Genomic DNA, 22,676 nt, shown 5'->3' with positions numbered 1-22,676 from the left:
ACAGTATCCTCTGCACTATGCTAAAAATATCTTTGCGAGTGCTGAAGGATTTTTTCTAAAAATAAAAGAACTCCCACAGTGCTCTTGCAGGAATAATTCACTTAATCTGACAAGAATTTGACAAGGCTTAACCAAGCAAACCGTACCATTCTGGCCTGTGATCCCACCAGAAAACACATTCTGAGGGGGATCACACTGCATGCACAGCTGATATTTCAAACAGCAACAGCACTGAATGACACCATCACCCTTCTGCTGTGTGATACCCCCTCTTGCCTCCTACCAGCAAAGCAGTCCATGTGACTGATCTCTAAATATTTAAAAGATAAAATATATTGTTTATATGTATATTGTTTACACTGGATAGGTAACATTCCTAGAAGTCACTCAGTGGTAAGACCTACAAGGGTGATAATGCAGGATCAAAGGGCCATGATGAGCAGCTGAGGTACAGCTATACCTGGAACAGAAAATACCTACAACCTGCAGATTAGACAGGGTCAAAGGTACCAGTCTTGGAGGACAAGACCATGTCCTACTGCAGGTCCTGTCTTCAGATGTGACATCATGACTTATTAGCTTCAAATTAACAAACCAGACAACACCACTCCATTACACTTCAGTTCTCTCTGGATTTGAAAGTCAGTGAAATTGGTTCCTCTGCCTGCCTGAAACTGTCATGCTGTTCCTCTCTTGCTTTGCCAGACTGCTGCAATGTTCCAGCAAAAGAGATGGCTTCTGCCTGGTGTGTGTAAACTCCAACTGTTGAGCACACCAGAATTTGGGATGAAGGGTATAGTGCTAAATGTTACACAGTTGCTGCTGGATAAGACCACTGAGGCACCATTGTATACACTGGAGGAAAGGGGAAAATGTTTTTAACTTGAAAAGGGGTGAAATAAGAGGGAGTGCAGGATGAGGCAAGGCACAGGGCACTTCAGCAAAGAGGCAGACACCTCTTTTAGGTAAAAATGGGGCAGTCAGTAGTCTGTGGAGTATTGCTTACATTTCCCCAGGGAGCATTGAGTTTGTGACTGGAATTACACCACGGCACCACTCTTCAGCAGCTGTTCATATAAATAGCTGCTCCTTATGTACATGCATACTGTGCACAGGTGACTGTCCATATGTCCACATGTCTGTCCCAATACAGACATCCCTCCTTTTGTTGTGTCTCTCAAAACACTTGGTTTTGAGAAACAGCTTACTCACCGTTCACAACGAGCTCCAGTGTAGCCTTCTTTGCAGAGACACTGGATTTCTTCACCATTTGCCACACAGCCTGCTGCAAATCTTTGAGAAGAAAAAATTAATGTGAGCACATGATCAAATAGGTTTTACGCTCCAGAGGTTCAGTTTAATGACTTTCAGATTAAAAAGTTTTTACACCACCAAATTACTTCTCAGCTAATTTAATTGCCTCTAGACAATTTATTGTGGCTAATTCTTTGAAGTTTCATATTCTTTTGTGCAAATCATTTCCTTAGAACTCAAAAAATTATAATTTCTTGGCCCTGTGGACTAAGTATAATAGTTCACTACCCAAAGGAATCCCTGAAACAAACCTTAATAGTGATGTCATAAAACAAGTCTGGGTATCTACTTTATCTTAGTAGGCAAGAACCAATAGCCTGTGCTAGACAGACATTTCCTCATGTTTATGCTTTTTTTTTTCCTTTTCAATGGATGAGAACATTAAAGGATATTTCTACATAGCTAATGTTATTTAGGGTTTTTTTTAACCAAGGCAAAGTAGAGGTGTGCACAGTTTTTGAAATCCCAAGGATCTGGTTAACACAATGAACTTTTTCTCTGCTCTTTCAAGCAGATTTGTCTAGATTCCAAGTTCAATATTGGTGAAGGAGAAGGCAGGAGGTAAAGCAGAGCCATGTTTACTATTTTCTTTTTTTAATCTATGAACAGTTGGATAAAGCAAGTCTGTGTATCAAAGACAGAGGTCTGTACTAAGAATTACTGGAATTGACTGGATGAAAAATTGTCAACTCCAGTAATGCCAGGTGGGGTGCATTTCCTATGTCAAGAATGATATTCACCACCCTAATCTGCAGTTATGAAACTGCACAGGTTTATGGTCTCCCTAGATATTTCAGAACTCTGAAAGCAAATGATGACTAAAAACATGTTCAGTCAGCCTCAGGCAAGCACCTGCAGAAGAGGCTGTCAAAACCAGATCTATCAGAGAGTTCTCTGATAAATTATAAACCTGTCTATTGTCTGATGGTGTAAATCTCCTACTTAAGGTTATGGTGGTGTGTGCTAATGCACCTGGCAAATACCATGTGGTGCCTTTAGCAATTTATAGCTTAGGGTTTGTTCGGTTTTTTGTAAAATTTTATTTTATTTACCATGGTTTAGAGGTGACCAATGATGAGAATCTGGCTAAATATACCATGCATTTAAAATGTAATTAACTGCTCAGTTTTAAAAGCCTGGCAACCTTATTAGATACAAGCAAGTTTCATTTTTTCACCTTTCATCTCAGTATGTTTGCACTTCAAACAGAACTTTGACAAGGAAAAGCAATCACACTCTTTTAGAGTTTTAGATAAGTGCTTAAGACCTTAAATGTTTTTATATTTTTTTTGTTTGCATCTTAATTATTTTTCTGAATTCCTATAAAAAGGGATGTTTCACGGTTTTCTCTTATTTTCTAGCCAGAGTAATGGTGCTAAACATCTTGCATTCCAGTAAAAAAGGAGGATTCTGGATATGCCCAGTAAGGGAAAAGACCTCATTGTATATTTCTCATTAAGAAGGAAGTTCTGGTGGTTTTGAAAAAAAGCCCACTTCTACTCTCTGAGTCTCCCCAAGGCTATGAGCAGTGTGCCTCTGAAGATCAGGATCTGGATGAGAATTTGAATACTCAGTTTATTAAAAAAGGCAATGCTGTGAGACAGACCACCAAGCTCTCAATATGAGAACAGAGGAGAAGATCATTATACTCCTAGGGTAGCAGAGTTTGGGCTTTGGGATTTTCTCTATCTCTTCCTCTTTTTTTCTTTTTCCGTTTTCTTCCCTCCCCTGCTTGACTCTTCTTACAAGCTTTTACTGTACCTGTTTGTATATGGGCAAGGACATTCCCTGCAGGAACCTTGAGTGGCATCTCCAAAATAACCATCTTTACAGTGCTCACATTTCTCCCCAGCAGTATTGTACTGACAGTCCTTGGAAAGGAAACGAGCAAGACATTTAGCAGGGCTTTATCACTCAATATGGCTTTACTATTATTTAAACAATACAGCCTATTTACTCAGAGAATATGCTCTTTTTCTTCCATATAAGCAAGATTTACTGCAAAATTGCCTTCACAATTAGGATAGAACAGTTTCAGTCAATTTTCTAACTGTACAAAGCCCAATTTCCTCTCTCTTGTGGAAAAACAACCGATAAGTTGAATTCAACATATTTTTTAAGAAACTCAACCAAATGCATAGTTAGTAAAGGAGCATTCCATTAATCCTCTCTCTCTGTCTTCATATTACAGTTAAAAATCACTATGTTTAAATATATGTACTTATATATAAATAAAACTTTCAATTTTGCATTTTAACACTACTTAGAAGGCAGGTACCATGTAAAAAGCATGCAATCAATTAAGCCCAAGTGCATTACTTTAAAAATCTCATTAAACAAATACAAAAATTGTTTCTCTTAGTAGATTCAGACCAGAACTGAGTTTCATGTAGTTTCTCCAGTGTGTGTGTTAATTGTATTTTTCTGTAGTTACTGGAATAAATAATAGAAAGCAAAAGCTAAGAATACAATTAAAACTGATGCAGCTGACCCCCTTTCCCATGATAAAATTCTTGGGAATTATATCTTTATTTAGAAACATTCTTAATTCTAGTGTTGCCTAATTGTCATGTGTTCATATTTTATGGGTACAGAATAAGGAAGTTGCCTTTGCATTACCTAAAGTGTTTCTAATTTAAAATAGAAGTTGTTCAAATACATAAGCAGCATAAAAATACATAAGCAGGCATAAGAAAAATATCAAATGACTAACAGTCGAGAGGCATTCACACTCCCAAGTTCTACAACTGTTTGTCTTCTGTGCAACAGACTGATCAAATGTCCCACAGAGCTGAAGGCTTACTAACACAGCAAAAGACAGAAAATAGAAAGTGGGAAATCAGCTGGAAGCAGTCACTGAGCAAACTGTGCTTCCATTTCAGAGACCTCAGTGGCTCAGGGCTACGTTTGAAGACCTACTACCATGACTGGCAGAAGAGGGGCATTTTTCCCTACAAATAAGAAACAGCTCTCTCTCTCCCATCTCCTCTAAAACTCCATTCTCCTTCACATTTCTTCACACCAGATTGCCTCAACCACATGCCCTTCCTTCAGGTGGTAACCCTAACTTGTTTTCATTTTGGTTAAAGAACTATATCTGTGGCTCACTGATAAAAGGTTGTGGTTCTAGGAAAGAAGAGGAGAAGTTCCAGTTCTCATATGAGCCATTTGACATGAAGTTAAATCAAGTATCACAAAGGCACTATGTTTGCAAAAGAAACCATTTCAAAATGTGGCCTCTATAAAAGCTGGTATATATGTTCCTGCAAAACCTAATGGAAAATTCAGACTCTTTCTAAAAAATTACTGTCAATTTTCATAATCCTGAATAATACATTCAATTGCAGAAAGAGTAAAAAAGATGTATTTAAAATGTGTGCTGGTTTCACCTTAGAGCAACCTCCTCCCACAAGTTCGTCTCCTGGCTTTTTGCTTTGCTCACTCTGTCTATAGAAACTGAAGCAATTCTGTAATTGCAAAGAAGATTTCATCTATTTCACATATAAGCCAGCATAAATGTGCCATGCTGCTCCTCTAGTTACGTGGCATATAAAGGTTGGAGCTCCCTAGGCACAGTGCAATGCAGCCAGAGCAGCAACTCCCTTGTGGGTCTTCCTTCAAGTTTTACAGGATCAGATACCCCTGGAGTCACAGCATCTCCAAACCATCAGGTATTGCAAACCCTAAAGGAGAACTTCCAGCTGACTCTGTATGCCCCCATATGCCACCAGGCAGTCAGAGCAGTGTGTCAGTGCCACAGCAGAGCCACCGAGGTTACGTCAAACACGTGGGGCTCCGTGACATGAAGCAACACGCCGTGGGATCAGCAAGTCTCGGCACCATGCTGCTGCTGAGGGAATGTGCCTTCCAGGAGGAAGGGCAGGGACCACGGGGGACACAAAGCCTGATTAATGGCAGAGAAATGCTTTTTCCCTTCACATGAGACCCAAGGTCTTCATTCTTCTCCACCTCCCCCTGCACCCTCCATTGTCCCCCTCTTCCAGCAGTATGGCAGTGCACTCGTCTCCTTCCAGAAGCACGCAGCAGCAGGAGAGTGACTGTCTGAGCCAGGGAGGGCTGTGCTGCTGCACAGGGGAAGGACCAGCCTGGGCTTAGCCTCCCTCACAAAGCTGCCTCTGGAGCTCTCACTGGAGCGACACTGACAAATGTAGGTACTCAGGTCTGGGGGTCCAGTGAGGAGCAGGAAACCAAGTGAAGAAGCCTTGCATTTTGGATGTGGAACTTGATGGCTCCACAATGGGAAGCCTCCTTGTCTTTGCACCATGTCAGGTTTATGACTCATGGCTCCTCTACAGAGAGACAAACTTGCTCTTGGTTAGGCAGAAATTCATGATGGAAATAAAGGCCCTCAGGGCTTTCATTTTTCACCACATTATTCTGGATGACTTTGCCTGCCCAGGACTAAGGGCTGATTTAGCTCTACCTATCTGAAAGTTAATCCAGCTGTGAGAAGGACAGGATAAAGAAAAACCTAGATCACATACTTCATGAGGTGAAAGTAAAATTTGCCTTCATAACTCTAATTTGAAGTGAAGCTTCTTGATCTTTCTTGCTGTGCCACAGCACTTTCCTGTCACAGCCTGCCCTGCCCCTCCAAAGCAGCAGCCTGTAAGTCATCTCCCAGAATGTGCTGAATTGGTTTATAGTTTCCATTAAAGCAACACGGTTGGTTGAAACAAAGCTGGGGAGAATGACATAACGCGCAGGAATGCGCCGCAGGCAGAATGGATGCACTGCGAATGAGGAAGAAGTAACAGAAAAGACAGACCATGAAAGATGTTGGCAAGGTTCCTGTTTGCACAGTAAATGAAAAATTAGTAAAAGTTTTTTTAAGGGGGAATTTTTCAGGACAAACTATTCAAAGCAGCATCATGGATATAAATTGGAGAAGCACAGTCAGCCAAGTGTCACACTTCCATTGCTGAGGGCTGATCCACTCCCATCGGGCTGCTTGGGGTTTAATACAGTGTGCCAGGGAGCAAAACCTGACCCACCACACTTTCTGTAACAGCTGAAATCTCCTAATTAATCTAACTTCTATTACTTTCATTTCATCTTATTCAATTCAATACTTTTTAACCCATCAGCTACAAACTATGATTAGTGGAGATGCACTGAAGCTGACTAAAGAAGATTCTGCAAAGCCCTATGCCATACATGAATGTGCTGTTTGTCATCATTATCCAAACATATCCTGGTACATATGTATAACGCTCAGGACTGCATATACCAGGATAAGATCCATGTTTATTATAAATAACTACAAAGTTTCCTTATGTGAAAGTTTGGTGACTTTTTTGTAACCACGAGCTAGCAAAAATTACAGGGGAAACAAAAAAAGGAAGACAAGAACACAAATTATTCCAATCAACCACAGTTACATTAAATGTACATTTAAGTCTACACAACTTATGCTCATGAACAAAATAAAATTAAGAGAATGAGACATACAAGGATTATTCTTAGTTGCTTGGAAATTAACAATACTGTATGGTCCATACAGCAGTAAGAGAAATGTATTTTTCCTCCTTTTCTTCCCATTAATTTACTGAATGTTACTAATTACTTACAATACATTTCCCAGTACCATCTTGACATCTATTTGAATTTCCATTGCAGTTGCAGGGCACACAGCGTCCAGCAAATATTCCTTTATTCTCACGATAAAATCCAATGCTGCACTCCTGGACATCAAGAAGAAAAAAAAATGGTGAGCATTGGTAGGAAGTTTTATATGTTACGGGAAGTGTATTTTGAAAATGTTTTCCATTTCCAAGGAGTAGTGAAGGAATGAATTTCCTTTCAAGCTCTCCTAAGCTCATATTATTGCTTAAATTTTGTAATGCAGTAAATAGCAATTAATGGAGATAAAGTTTCATCTGAACCCTGTGCTTTAGACACTTTGGCAGTGATGATTTAATCATTTTGACTCCAACCTTGGAGAAAAAGACATTTCCTGTGGCTATGTACAAAGCTGTAGAATATGATTTCTAAACACAGAAAAATATATGAGAACACTGTAGTGTGAATCTAAAGAAGAGCACCTGGAAATCTCACATACTAATTAGTGGTTATATCTTGATAATAATTTCACTACAGTGTATTCCTTGGAAACAATTCTGGATACGTTTTACATACATTCATCACGACTTCCACAGTTTAGTCTACCAGGAGCTAAAGCCACACCTAGACATAGCTAGGTGATGTAACAAAACACACAGTGGTCTAGTTTCTAAGTACAGGCTTGCCCTGGAGACTGAGGAAGCACGGGAAGAATGTTCCAACTATCGACGGCACAGGAGCAGGAGCACAGCCTGTCAGATCACAGTTGGATTTAAACAGGGAGCTGAACCTCAGGGAAACTCTGAATGAAGGAAGAGACATCAAGCTTGTTTGCCTACAGCAGGGAGGTAGTAACCAATGTGTTAAAACAAGGCTCTTGCTTGGCATGAGCAGGGAAATCACAAGGAATTCCTCATGGAAATGAAGTCCTTCTGCATACAGATCAAAAATTCACACCCATCTTCTTCTGGAATACTCTGGGCACACCAACCACAATAAAAATTACAGGGCATCAGTCTGTCCTTCACATTCTGTAGCTCTTTTCCCCTAGGAAGTAAGCTGGTGTGGTGCAAGCAGGATCAGAGGCTTATGGAAGCAGGGAGAAAGCCATGCTCCCCACGAAGCCAGCACCTCCCAGGTTCCTGCCTGCAGCAATGTTCTTGTGAGCTGCACCTATGCCTTGCCTCTGCCTCACGGGCAGGGGCTGGCCCCAGCAACACGCAGAAAACAAGTGACAGCTGAACTCTAAAGCCATAAATCTCTCCTCATAGTAACTGCACCACCAAGACTGATGGAACCAACCTGAAGAGCAAAGGGTCTGTGGGATTGTGTCACAAATCATATTCCAGTGGCTGGAGGCATAAGTATTTATGCAGAAGCAGGATTAACCAGAGAATTTTTCAATGATAGAACTACCACAGGGGAAAAAAAAAAAAAAAGACTCTTACAAAAAAAAGATCTCTTACAAAGCAGATCCCAAAAGAAATATTGAATTACTGCTGTTAAAACAACAATCACTACTGGTATCTCTGCCTTTTCTACATGTAGGATAATTGTGGGGAAAAAAAAGAAGTATGCAGATTACTAACACCATCAACAGCTTTGAATACTGACTTCAGTGTGAGCAAGGACTAAATTTAGAATAGACAGTTGAAGTTTTTCAGACACATTTTTTAAAGGATGAATATTTTCCCTGAACAACAGGGAGCTAATATACACAGCTTCAGAAGAAACCAGAGCCTGAAATACATTAAGCAGCATGACTAAGTAAAATACATGCTCTAATCCATATCTATTTTATTTACTTAAAGTCTCTTTTTGGAGAGAAAAATAAATCAGACATTAAAAAAATACATCTAATTGCATTTGGGAAAAAAAAAATCTGTACAGCCTTTTGTTTTTCTATTTATGCTGTCTTTAAAATGACACATTTGGAGTATGTGGGCACTTTGTTTTTGAAGCAGCATTTGTGATTCCACACAAATGATAAACTGATTCCACATAAAGATAAAGCTCCAGGCACTTTCAAGTGCTTTTCAGGATCATTGTCTTCAGTTAAACAGCAATTTTAAACAAACCTCTTGTACACAATTTTGTTAGTAAAGTACTTTGAAACAAAAGGTTAATCTTCTCATTACTTCTATATTAAGTAATGTAGAAGTTGTTACCAAATCAGTGCATTTAAAAACAAAGTGAAAGAAGGAAGGAAGCGAGGAAGAAAAAATGAGCAAATTACCTCTCTTGGATAAAAGTCCATTTGAACTTGTTGCCACTGACTCCTCTCCTGAAGTTGGGGATAGGAGAGCCTCTGCTGTATATCTTGTGCTAGACAGTGCCCAAGGGACACTAAAGTGACAACCAGCCATCCTGCATTTCTTGGCCTCTGTGCTTGGGCCATCACTTCACTTTGGCTCCCCTGAGAACATTCGCTGCTCTCCCTTCAGTGCTCACTGTTCTTTCCCTTATTATGCCCCCTTCTCCTCCAGCTTCTGACTCAGATTAATGAGGTTCTGGGCCGGGATGGGCCCCACCTTTAAACTTTATCCGTGAGTCAAGTCGCTCAGCACACAGCACCGCTCCTGAGGTTAACAAGTAACTCCGCAGTTCCTGTAGCTCAATATATACCTAAGTCAGGGTGTGGCAGGCATCACCTCCTCCCCACCTAAGGCAGCCAGACAGAGCTTGGTGATTAGAGCAGTAAATCACTGCCTGAGTAATGCTGAATAAATATACAGGGCTTACAAACTTCCCCGTGAGTGTCTTGATCATTTCCTTTGGCTATGTATTTTCACCAGGTTACATTAAAAAACCCCAACGGCTTACTTTAACCAAGGCAGTATGTTGAAAGCAATGGATGGCAGTAGAATTGTCAGTCAAGGCTCATCAATTTGTGTGTGGCACAGAGCAACCAAAGTGTGAAAAAATCAAAAATATTTCCAAAATTGTTATTCTGCAGATGATGAATTAGCTGTCCTGAGCAGTGGATGCACACATGAAATGTAAGCCAGCCATACATGGTTTTTTCAGTCTCTCTGCAGCTGCTCCAGCCTAGATATTATTCATTCATTCTCAATTCAAAAAGCTTCTGCAAGGTTAGTACAGCAATTGCTACTTTATGGCAATGCTCAACCATTTTCTGAGAGTAATTCCTCACATTTTGTGCACTTTGTACACTGCTTATCTCTCTGATGCTTTATTCTGCTACATTGGGTGCGTACACACAGCAACAGCCAAGCTCTAAGCTAAGCAAAGTGACAAGCAAAAGAATTGCAGCTACAGGAACTGCATCAGGGACAGGATATACAGCTGTAGCACCAGTCTTTAGCTAATAATATTATTTTGCAAAGCCTACACTATCTTCCATAAACATATCTCCAAATATTTTTTTGCAAATACGTTAATTTCAGATTTCACATGTTTTTCTACACAAATAGTATCCTGAATTGTCTGGATTCAGGCTACTTCCCTTGGACCCTGCTAAAATAAGAAACACCAGGAATCTTTGCTGTGTATGGTCTCAGACTTTGATTAAGTAAATTCTGACCTTCTCTCCAGTAAAGTAAGATTATTCAGCCTCTCTGAGGGCATCATAGAAGAATCCCTCATAGTGCCTTACATACGCAAAATTACATTTGCAGCTCCATAAAAGCAATCACAAGTAGAATAACCCCACAGTGCTTCTCAGATGGCGAAAGCACTCGAGCAAGTGCACAGGCTTACAGGAAGCACAATTAATTACTTTAACAACCATCCAGCTGCTCTAACTAACCCAGTACGTATAGCTGCAGGCAAAAGACAGAAGGTAACGGCACAGTACGGAGGCGAATGCTTCCCACCTGGCAGGAATCACCGGCGTACTCCGGCGGGCAGGCGCACGTCTCCACGCTGAGCGCGACGCTGCCGCTGCCCTCGCTGGTGGCCTCCTCCAGCCCGACCTCCCCAAGCGTCAGGCGCTGAGTCTCCGTGAAGTACAGCGCCCGGATGTGCAAGCCATCCAGCCTGGACAAGATGGTCAGCAGCTCTTCTCGGGATACCGGCTCGGCGCTGCTGGCGTGCCTGAAGCTGCCCTGCACATCAAGGGGTACAAAATGAGCACAGTTGCTTGAAAGAGTAGCTTCAAAGAAGACCAGAGGACAGAAAAAGGGACAAAACACCCATGGAACAGACTTGTCTAGTGCCACCATAGTGTCCAGGAGAGTAGACACACAATGGGTGCAAAAAAGAAAAATGAGCATAAAGAAATGGATGTAGCTTTGACCGTGCAAGGGAAGTATGGCTTCAAGGTATTCAAAAGTGAAGAAGCCTGTAGCTTCTTTAGTCATCCAAATTTCTTTGAGATATCACCCATCAAACCATAAAAAATGGTTTTATTTTTATTTTTAAGAGTAAGTGAAGTGCTAGAAACTGAATCCTTTCTTTTCTGCTAATAAACACAGCATTGTTGAAAATGGAATTTGGCTTGAAGAAACATCTTCTTTGCCTGCATATGAAATAAATTATCCAGTTCAACCTTCTGAGCACAGGTTTAAGGTAGGAATAATCCCCGGTGAATTCACCTACCTGAATGTTGGACAGCCCATTCTAAACTAGTACCTAGGCACCAAGGAAAACAGATAACAATTCATTCCATCCCTATTAAGTACAGTCTGTGGCTGCAATGAATCACCTTCTATTGAGGACTGATTCAGCATTGCCCTGGAGGGAATCCTAAGGGCTACATTGTACCAGATGCCCAACCCAGGTGCTAAAACTAGGTGTGATGAACCAGAATCCAGGTTCAATGTGGCAGTAAAGAGAGATAAAAAATATTCTCTATATTTAAGGTCTACAGGATTTGAGTTTATATTCCTCACCATTACCAGGTATTTGGTAATTCTGCACATATTCTGCATATATGTGTGTATTTTTATGTGACTCTGGAAGGAAAAGAGAAGGCTATTCCTTTTTCAGTTCTTACCTCTACAAGCTGCACTCGGCCATAATACTGACGATCAGGCAGTGGGTTGTTAGGATCCATATAAACAACTTCCATTTGTTGGCCCTATGTGAGAATGAGGATATAACATTGCTGTTTCACTACTTGTTATGGGAAAGTGTTCAGATGCAGTAAAATTTGGTGAAGCACATTAATCCTGACGTTTGAGTAACACCAGGAAAACCGTGTCTTTTTCTCAGGAAAGTGGTTTAAGTGAGCACTGTGCTCTGGTGCCAGCAAGGTTTTCACTGCTCTTGCCTACTAACAGCCTTGTTTTCGAGTAAAACATCAAGAGAATCAAATTAATGCTGATCAACTTTCAGACGAACTAGTTATTGCCTTAGAATAAAAATGGTTTTGCATTTTGAAACACACTTCTTTGCATCCTGATGCACCAGCAACTATGGGTATTATGGTAGCAGTTTACGATGTACATTTCCCAATAAGAATCCTAGAGCATTCAATTGGTATTTCTGATGGTGTGAAAAAACAAAACACCCCCTTGAGAATCTCAACAACCAGTTAAAGATTTCAAATTTGGCTCTGAAGTGGTTAAATTAAAAAACTGTCAATCTAAATTGCATTTTTGTTTTAGTCCCTTGAAGTCTTATAATTATGCTTAGTTTTATGCTGAAAAAAATCTTTCAGAAAATGAGATTAATTACTCATGAAATCCAGAGCATCTTTTGCAGAGATGAGGCCATACTTGTTGACAAGCGTGCAATGCATTGCTTTTTTTTTTCCACAGGCATATTCTAGAGAGAAAATCCTGGTTTATCTTTTGACTTGCTCTGCAAATCAGTTCTGCTTAATAAAATGTTACTTTGGCAACAGAGACAGATGTGTTGATGGCTTTGAGCAAAATGCAATAAAATCACTTTTATAGAAATAGTTAATGGTTTTAATAATTAAGTTAATGTTTTAATAGTTAAATACACTATAAGAGCCAAATTTGCCATAGTTAAGTACGATAAAATCATGGTATTTGTATTGCTCATAAGAAAAAAATAGTATTTCAAAGCTTACTGTTAGTCGTATATCAGGTTTCTTATCCAGAAGAACCATGCCCTCGCTAGGCAAGCCAAAAGATTTCACTTGGTAACTTAGGAAGCCACCATATGAAGAAAGCTGTAACAAAATGCACAAGACCAGATATACTTTACTGCACTATTGCTTGATTATTAATGTAAATTTTTATTCCAGTTTATCTCATCTTCCAGCACTATAAATAACACATTTACTCTTTGTTCTTTAGAAAAAATATGAAAATATTGCTTATTGGAAGAAGTTACTTTCTATTTTGTTTACTGTGTGTATCTGACATATGAGCAGATACTGTTTTCTGAAAGGTCACCTGCATCATGTTTGGGTTTTTTTCATACAGGGGTTCACACCACCTGTCATAAAGAAATCCCATGGTTATGTGAATATTGTTCTTCCCCTGACTGTACAGAGCAGATTTGGTGCATCAAGAACAGACATCAGATTGACAATGAAAGTGGTGGTGAGCCTCTTGAATAGCCATGGATGAAAAGAAGGCAGACCATGCCAAGCATGCTTAAAGCCAGCATTTTCTAAACTTACTGCAAACATGAATCCAATCAGGATTCCTTCGCTCTACCTTCAGGACAGGATTTCTGCTGGAATCAGCTCTGTTGTAAGCAGACTGTGCCTGTAGGCTGACTGAAACCAGCTACAGGTGACAAGAGGTGGCCTCAAACCCAACTCAACACAGGGCTGCTGCCCAGAACAGACAGAGAAGTGTGGGTGAATCACCCAACAAACACAGCACACCCTTGGGTGCTGGGTGAGGGAGTCAGTGCAAAACACCCTGGGAGCAAAGGAAGCTCCAGGCACAGCCTAGACAGCTTTTGTTCCAAGATGAGCCTCAAAGGAAGGTTTGTGGGCACCAGATGAAATCAGGCATATTACCATGGTAGTCCTACTTTGGTTTGCACCTCTCATTTGCCCTTATATCTTGTCCTTGATTATGTCATGGAAGAGGTTCTGCTCTTCTAGAGGGAAGCACTAGCCTTTAATTTACCCCTCTATATATGTCTGATTAAACAAAACACTGACATCTCAATACTAAATTTGTTCTGTGGATCACAGGTCCATAATTAATGCTATTCTCCTTACCCAACTGCATTTTCAAAAGCATCATTTGGAACATTGGCTTTGGTCTGCCAACACAATAAAATCATCCTCTACAAATGAATTCTTTAAAAAAATAAGAAAATTCTAATTTGAGTTTATTTCCTATTTAACATGTTTCAGAACTGCACCATTTAAGAGGCTGTTAAATTACTTTTTCAATTGTTTTTTTATAGGACAATATTGATGTTACAAACTAACTTCTGTATTCTGTAGTACAGTATTTATTTTCTAATGTCAAAAGTGGTTTCTAACAGAATGTTAACACATGAAAGAAAATGGGGACAACATGATCCAAATTTCTCAATTACTCTTAGTTTCTGCACTGCTACACATCTTATATTTGATTCCCTTTTAACTTCATAAACAAAAGACAGAGAGAGAGGAAAGAAAATATACTCTGCTAAATATAAATGTTCCAATGGAACCAGTTTAAAGGTTTCAGATAATGAAAAACAGTATTTATACCCTCGTCATAAAGAAAAATAGCTCAAGTGATCTTGTTCACATTTTTTCCAAAAGAGATGCTATCACTGGAAGCACACCAAGCCCTGACATTTTTGAAACACGATAACATGAATAACTGGTAAATTTATGAACTTGCAAACTCACCACTAGATAGCATTTTGGAGGACTTTCATAACTGCAGTATTGCCTGTGCTAAAACATACACTCATACACAGCGTACAGCAAAACCAGAACCCAAATTAGAACTATTTTACTTGCAGTGCTGTCATTGTAAATAACAGCATGTATTGGCAGGCCTAGGACCTAGGCAGGTACTGTGACATGCAACATAAGTCAGCACTGATCTTAATGGCTGTGTTTAAAAAGGGTTATTGCCTGTTTATACCTTGTTATGGAACAACAAAAGTACTTTTGGTTTAACACTGTAGGTGATAACATATGCTTTAACATGAAATTACTTTCAAAAATAATTTGTGGGCACTGAAACAAGAACCTTTATAACATCAACAAAAAGTACCCTAACTAACCATGCTGTTTCCCTGAGATATATACATACACACATCTTGGACACAGGAGAGCAGGAGGAAAAATAATGCTCTAGTCTTGAAAATGAGGACTAGGAGAAACTTCAAAAATTGAACAATCTTTCATGTCTTGGTGTCTACACCATTTCTTTTCTCTCGTGTGTCAGTAGGATTGCTTTCTTTCCAGTTTATAATCTGAAATGTGAACCACTGAGTAATAAAGCCTGTATGTCCTGCAACGGGCTGGTAACTATTGGCACTGCCAGAGCTCCAAAGGGGGGGCTCTGGGCCTGGATGTCACCATTAGCAAAGTGACATCCAGGGTCCCCTGGTCAGTGTGACCCTCAGGCTGAGAGGCTGAGGGCACTAACCATGAGCAGAAGGCTGCTCCCATGCATGGGTCAACAGAGCAGCAAGCAGCCCCAAGAACACAAAGAAAACCAGTTGATGCTCTTCCCAAGCAATATATCCAAAGCAAAAGGCTGGGGGCTTTTGTGTGCCACTGAGCACATAATCAGCTTTTATTCTTTTGGAAATCTGCCCAGGACATACTCTAGAGAATCTAAAGAATTGACAAGCCCTATGTGTTCTGGGTTTCAGAGCAGCCACACTGGCAAGTTCTACCCGTTTTGGGCTTCAGAAAAGCAGCTGAAGGTGCCAGCTGCTTGAGCCATTGGAGCCATTGAGCTCTTGATCATGCTGTTCACATTAAGACCTGTCTGGCACCAAGCAATGTCATTAATTGTGTTACCAGTTAATTTCAAAACCATACTCAGGAATAAAATGTTGTGATTCCTGGCATAACAGGTGAGAGACAAGTGAAGAGAGAAACTTATCTAAGGAAAACAATGAGACTCTTTATCAAAGATGCTGGTAAAAAAATGATTACATGTTACTAAACCAGAAGAGTTAGGTGGCATTTACCTTCTCTCCCAGGTAGGATGGTGGTGCTTTCCAGTACAAATTATGCACAGAAGCTGGCAATTCTTGAATATCAGCCACCACACTGTTACTGACTGGATTGAAAGTGACTGGAATGTTCATATTTTCATCTACTGCCTCCAGGCGCCAGTTCCTCATAGCCACAAACTAATGAAAAACAAAAGAAAACAAAAGTTTGCCTCATCCTTTATTAAAACTTTACCAGCACCAAGTAATGAGAAGAAATTGTTTAGCCTCTGTAATTTCCTCAGCATGAGATCCAACCCCTTCAGAGACAGCCTAAAGTGTTTAAACAATGGATATTCCATGAACCTCAAAAGAGAATGAAAATGTGAAGATGTGCCAAAGCTATTTGGGATGCAGGCATTTGGTTTGTCACCTGAAAACTAAATTTTGTCTTCAGCCACAGAAAGACACAGCCTTCTGGGAGTGACTAGGAATTGTGCACACAAACCCAAGAATATAATTTGGAGATGCTTTTTAAAGTTCATTAAAAAATCGAATCTTTGTCTCTCAAAGACAGAGTTTGGAACAGGTTAACTGTGAGGGATGGGACATAGCACGACATTTTAGAGAGGTAGGCCATGTAGCCTAATATTCTGCCTCTTTAATGCACATTTTACGTTTATGGCTGTTGTTTCATGGTTTTTTTATCATTATGCTGGAGGAAAGACAGCATAATATGTATGACATACCAGAACAGTTTTGGGTTCTGGTGGATTGCCCTTGACTAGCCAGAGCAAAAAACCAAAAACATAGACATGCTTTCATAAACAGTTTTTGGTGAGGACAAGTAATGACTAGAGGAAATTTTTTACTGATTTCACTTAGGCCACATTTTCACCTTTTGCTTTTAAACAGTAAAGGGTACAATCTGGATTGCATCTAGTCTATGTCCAAACCTTAATTAAACTCCTCATCCACCATTCTAGCTCTCGACTCTTTTTTTCTCTTGCCTTTTTTCAAGCAGCTGTTGCCTTTTTTTCCAGTCTTCAGCCATTTTACTGTTCATTTATGCTACTAAAATCTTTGTTTATCACACTTGATGTCATGTCTTTCAGGGAGGGAAGAAACACAATTTTCACAATCTCTGTAGATTCTGTCACACAATCCTTAAAAATGCATCTATAATGTAGCCATGTAAAATGATGTGTGCTTATTAAAGATCCTGAAGGAGATCATTGACTTCAATGGTGACAGTTCAAAGACAAAGCAAGCAAGATAAAGGCCAGCTCAACTTCAGTCCAACTACTGACTTGTAAACAAACAGGTGAAAAGGACCATTTCTGCTGAACAGCACTTTCAGACTACTCCTAATCTTAAGAAGGCTGCACTAAATCCTCACTTGGTGAATTGTTCGGAGAATTTTGGAAAAAATCTGGAATTTCCTTAGGAACAAGTGTAAGCTCGTGATAGAAAAGAAAAAAGATCTTTGGTACACCTTGGTTCTACGACGATCCGTGCTGCGACAGCTGCTGGTTGCCCCAAAACAAAAGCAAGGTGTGCATCCTCTGGGGTTAGAAGGGTTCAGATAAAAGGATCCTGGTCTGCAAGTGTCACATGCTGCACCTTCAACATTCTCCTGTTAAGGCATAGTTCAAAGAAATTTCAGTGCTTTTTTTTTTTTGCTTTGCTGAGGTCCTCAAAATTTCCTGCATAGGAAACAAATCTTCTGAAAGAATACATACTTAAATGTATAGAAACAAATGAATGAAAATACGTGGTTGTCTGGATAGGCTATATTACAAGTGCAAATAAAACTGTCTTGGAGGCTATCTCATAAGCTTTCTTTCCAATTTATAATCTGAAATGTGAACCACTGAGTAATAAACATTAGTCAGAGACAGCTGGTAACTTCCTTGCCAAAACCCTCCTGCTGGCTTTTGCAAACCCACAATATAAAAGGTCACTTGTGAAAGTTCACATTTATCACATTTAATTATGCAGATCAGAACAAAAGAAGATTTCCCAGCTATAATGATGTGGTAAAATGTCAACTGACATAATATGGCTAAAAAAAGCATGGGACTTGGTTAACATCCAAAAGGCAAGATGCAGATGGATAAAGTGGATCTGTGCAGAGTACAGGCTGCTCCAGTGATTCAATGGGCATCTACTCTGCAGCTCTCTAACATCCTGCAAAAACTAAGACCACCTATACAACTGACAGATATTGAAGCCATTATAAAATGGTATTTAATGTTACCATGATAATCTGTGCACATACTGCAAAGTGTGATGGCTTAATACAGCTTCATTTAATTTTTACTGAAAGTTTAATGATAAACTCACTTTATTCACCCCATTATATATGAAATCGTCACTGGCATGCAAATGATGCTTATGAGTGCAGAAGTAATTTGATTTATCTCACCTTGCAAAGACAAATTCCTGTCTGGGGATCACAAACATCTGGCTCTGTTCCATCTCTGTTACAGCTGCATGGCACACAGTTAGGGAAACCATAAGTTCCAGGAGCACACTGATCACATTGACGTCCTTTTATTCCTGGTTTGCACCTTTATCAACAAACACAGAGGAGAGAGTCAATAAGGGAGATAGGAATGGAGCAGGGAAGGGAAAATAAAACAACAGGTAGGTGGATATCCAAAGAGATTGCATGGCTATTACACGACTTTGACTTCCACAGAGAAAAAGCAGCAGGTTAGAATTGTTCTCAAATTTTCAATAGTGTGATGTTTTAAATGGCCACAGAACTAAGTAGAAATGGATTTGACTTTGAAGGACAAAAATGCTCACAATAGAATTAGACTTCTGCAGCGAATCAGGGCTCACAGTGCAGAACTATTCACTCTGTACACCAAAGAGTAAAACATAGATGCTGAATATAGGTAAGCAGAGCTGGAAGAAGATTCATAGCTGGAAAATGTGCCTGGGCATTACTCGGGGCATGCACCTGGTAACAGAAAAATGGGGAATTGCAAACATATGAATAATTACAGGGACCACAATCAAAGTTTGGGTTAGTTTACAACTGTTCACAGTGGATAAAAGCCATTTTGGTCACACTGAAGAGTGAATAACTTAAATTTTCCATAACCTCTCCAAACACCTGAAAAGCAAACCATTCATACACTGTTTTTAACACACATAACCCAAACTTACTTGCATTGTCCACTGGTTTTGTCACATTCCGGGCTTGCCACATCAACAATTCCTTTTTCTGAGCAGTTGCAGCTCTTGCAGCCAACAAGGGGATGATAGCTGAAGTAATATTTCTCACACACTTCACATTTTGGCTTCACAGTTCGTGGAGGGCAAATACATTTACCAGTCACATCATCACAAAGACGCTGCCCACAGTTGCACACTAGATCAAAGAAATTGTTCTACAAATCAATCACATCTCATAACAATCAACTCCAACTGAATATGCAACAAATACACACAACTGTTATGTATAGAAAACATGACTTTTCTGTCACTAGTTTAAAGTTCAGGGTCATAGAAACCAACTATGTGACTGTTTCAAAGAGCAGGTTTAGTGCTTGGCTCTTTTCCACAGATTGGTTGCTTCACTTCACCACAGACATTGTCTATCACTTGCCAAAACTGCCAAGGATTAGTTTTGGTCTCAAGGGCCCCACTTTTATAAAGAAAGGTTTATAAACATCAAGTATAGTATCTATGAAAGCAGCTGAGGACTGTTAGTGTAATCTATAGATCTGTTGCTATTATTAACATCAGAGTATGAGGAATTTGGAATGCTGTGTCTCTGATTATCTATGGAAAAGCTTGATAGTGTAAAATGGGATTAAACATTAACAGCTTGGAAATGAATCAGCAGTCAGCGCAGAAAAAAATCCATTTCACTGAAATAGTGGCAATATGGATTTTAACCAGGTCAGCTGTAAGCCTACTACACTGATCAGACAACACACGCAAAGGCTCACTTCACCATGAGCTAGGTGTGCTTTAGGGGAATGGGATTTCCTCTGCCTTAGACTGGAAGCTACGCTATGGTGAAGCTAAAACAGCCTGACCAGCCTCTCACAGGATCAGGCTCTACAAAGAAAAGCCAGGCTGTGGTACATCTGCAGTAAATTCAGAGGAGTAAGCAGGTGGCCAGGTCAGGAGTGCAAACACATACTTACACTTGCAAAACGGGAATCCGTAGTAGCCGGTTTGGCACCGGCTGCACTGGCGGCCGATGACGTTGGGTCTGCAAGCACACTGCCCTCCCAGGGGGCTGCACCTGGGGCTAGTGGCACCTGCGCTGTGGCATTCACACGGCAGGGCCCCGTTGTTGTAGAAAGCCACCAGCGACCTCACAGAGTCCTTACAGAAGGCCGATGATCGCTCCGGGCTATTTAAATTGAAATATAAATCATGTAAGTGCTGGCACTCAGGATTGGTATGAGAGCGCTTTGCAGTGGTTCAGAAAATTAGGGTTCTGTCTTTCAAACAGTTTGACATAAGGATGGCATCAGCACACATGCAAGGATATACTTTAATTAAATGGGGGTGAATATCTTTGAACATGCAGGCAAGAGGTTTTATCATAGCAAGTGTGTATTAGTTGTATCAGTTCAGACATGCCAAGCAGAATACCAAATACCAAAGATGGAAATACCAAAGACAGGAAGCTGACATAGATTTTCCCTTTTGTACTGTGAGCAATAAAGCTCTACCTTTATATTGCATTTGCAATAGAAAGTCATGGAAAAATGACTCATGGAAATTCAATGGGCTAGCATAAGCCATGAAAAGCATTTTAATGTAGCACAATTATAGGGATTTAAGACAGCTCTTTAACACAGAGTAAAAGTAATATTATTCCCAGTTTGTTGTCAATGTTCAGTTTTTTAGAAAGTGATGCTTACTCAATATAAAAACTGTTTCCTCCACATTGGCTGATAAAATCAAATGACTTGTCCACTGTCTTTTTGTCAAGAATTGTGTAACTGTAGGTGTCTGCTGGAACAACTAAGATATTTTCCTTAAAACAATAAGAAAGCTAAATTGTACATTTCAGAGAAAAACAAAAAGATATAAGCTAAGGCATTTACATATTTAAATGTTGCTTCATTTAACATTCTGGATTTTTTCAAAACCTTTAAGATTTTAACCAACAATAAGAAAATAAGCTTTGCATACTGCCCTCAAAGTTGTGATGCTACTAGCAGTGTACAACAAAAACAGTGCAGAGTATCTTAAAAATTTAAAATAAAACCAAAGGCAGTGCAAAAGTGCACTCAAAAATCTGAAACACAACATTAAGAAATTTATTCTTTTTGGCTTTTATCTTTGCATCTATCTCTAAATAAATGGTGAAACTGAGAATAACATTTTCAAGTACATTTACATGATACACATACCAGAACCAGTGTTTTCCCATTGGGTATCATCACTGTAACGGAGACCATGGCTTCAGAAATATCAAGTTCAATTTGGTTTGCTGCAACCACCTGAACCCGACAGCCAGAAGTATGAGGGCAGAATGAAGCATTGAAAGTACCTGAAAGAAAAAATATATTGGGTTTATGTGAGAAGGTTTTGGTTGCAAGCAGGCTACTGGGGTGGGTTCTATGAAAATCTGTAAGAAGATTCTTCCATGTCCCACAGAGCCAATCCCAGTCGGCTCCAAGACAGACCCAACACTGGCCAAGGCTGCATCTGACTATGACAGCGCCTCTGGAATAACATATTTAAGAAACAGGAAAAACCCCAGCTCAACAGCAGGTGCAGCCAGAGAGAAGAGTGAACATGCAAGAGAAACAACTCTGCAGTCACCAAGGCCAGTGAACTCCAGGTGCTGGACCAGAGATCCACCTGCAGCCCATGGAGGAGACCCCATCAAGAGCAGGTGGATGCACAAACAGGGTCTGTGAATTTCTGGGAGTTCCACACTGCAGCAGTCTCCTAGCATGCCTTGTGACCCCATGGAAGGCACCCACACTGGAGAAGTTCGTGAAGAATTGTCAGCCCAGGAGAATGACTCATGTTGGAGAAGAGGGTGGAGGATTGTCTCCCATGTGAGGGATCCCACACCAAAGCATGGGAAGAGTGTGAGCAGTCCCTCACTGAGGAGGAAGGAACAGAGGCAACCTGCGATGAACTGAGTACAGCCCACATTCTCTGTACCCATGTGCCACTCAGTGGGAGGAGCTGGAGAAATTTGGGAGTGAAGCTGAGCCCAGGAAAAAGGGAAAATTGGAAGGAAAGTGTTTGAAACTTTGGGCACCTGGTTTCCATGCAGGAGACAGCTCCACATCCCAAAATGCTAAGAAAGGAAAGGGGTTAGGCCAAATTCAGATGCTTACCTGACCACACATGTCCTGCATTCACATGGACTTGCACAGAGAACACTGGGTGTGCCGGCTGATAAAAATGTACCACAAATACATATCTGCCCAAGTGGGGCACTCTGCCACTCAAGGTGATCTGGTTCTGGAGAAACAAGAACAGCTCTGGTATTAAATCACAGAATCACAAAAGACATTTGTTTTGTGAAACATTCTTGGGCTTATCAGCTGTGCTCAGTGCCCCCTACCTGCAGTGGAAGAGAGGGGACTTAGCATCTCAGCAAGTTCAATTTCTTCAAGGAAAATGCATTACAACTGCAGGCTCCGTTTGCCTGCCAAGCACATTTAACATTCTTCAGCAGTCTATGAGACTGTTGTATAGTTCAGGAAGAAGCTGGTGTTTGGGGCTTTCCCCCTCCCCCCATTCCTAATATTGTCTCTGTGGCTTAC

At 40.3% G+C, this 22,676-nt stretch overlaps 1 protein-coding gene across 3 annotated transcripts in view; it reads right to left on the bottom strand.

The window, feature by feature from the left end:
* The window catches only part of LAMA3 (laminin subunit alpha 3), a 109,038-nt gene that overhangs the window by 32,024 nt on the left and 54,338 nt on the right, over nt 1–22,676 (bottom strand). For all 3 annotated transcript variants that reach the window (XM_064435294.1, XM_064435295.1, XM_064435298.1), the window contains exons 30-43: nt 22,245–22,371; nt 21,300–21,439; nt 20,805–20,920; nt 20,076–20,287; nt 19,087–19,291; nt 18,335–18,479; nt 17,402–17,542; nt 15,943–16,107; nt 12,899–13,000; nt 11,855–11,938; nt 10,734–10,964; nt 6,906–7,019; nt 3,076–3,185; nt 1,213–1,293 (exon numbers count right to left, since the gene is read on the bottom strand). In XM_064435294.1, the coding sequence (XP_064291364.1) occupies nt 1,213–1,293; nt 3,076–3,185; nt 6,906–7,019; nt 10,734–10,964; nt 11,855–11,938; nt 12,899–13,000; nt 15,943–16,107; nt 17,402–17,542; nt 18,335–18,479; nt 19,087–19,291; nt 20,076–20,287; nt 20,805–20,920; nt 21,300–21,439; nt 22,245–22,371 (1,973 nt within the window). The remainder of the gene's footprint in view (nt 1–1,212; nt 1,294–3,075; nt 3,186–6,905; nt 7,020–10,733; nt 10,965–11,854; nt 11,939–12,898; nt 13,001–15,942; nt 16,108–17,401; nt 17,543–18,334; nt 18,480–19,086; nt 19,292–20,075; nt 20,288–20,804; nt 20,921–21,299; nt 21,440–22,244; nt 22,372–22,676) is intronic.

This window comes from Passer domesticus, chromosome 1, assembly GCF_036417665.1.
Source record: "Passer domesticus isolate bPasDom1 chromosome 1, bPasDom1.hap1, whole genome shotgun sequence".
Lineage (NCBI taxonomy): Eukaryota > Metazoa > Chordata > Aves > Passeriformes > Passeridae > Passer > Passer domesticus.
The sequence above is the reverse complement of the archived record's forward strand: the minus strand, read 5'-3'. Positions and strand labels throughout refer to the sequence as shown.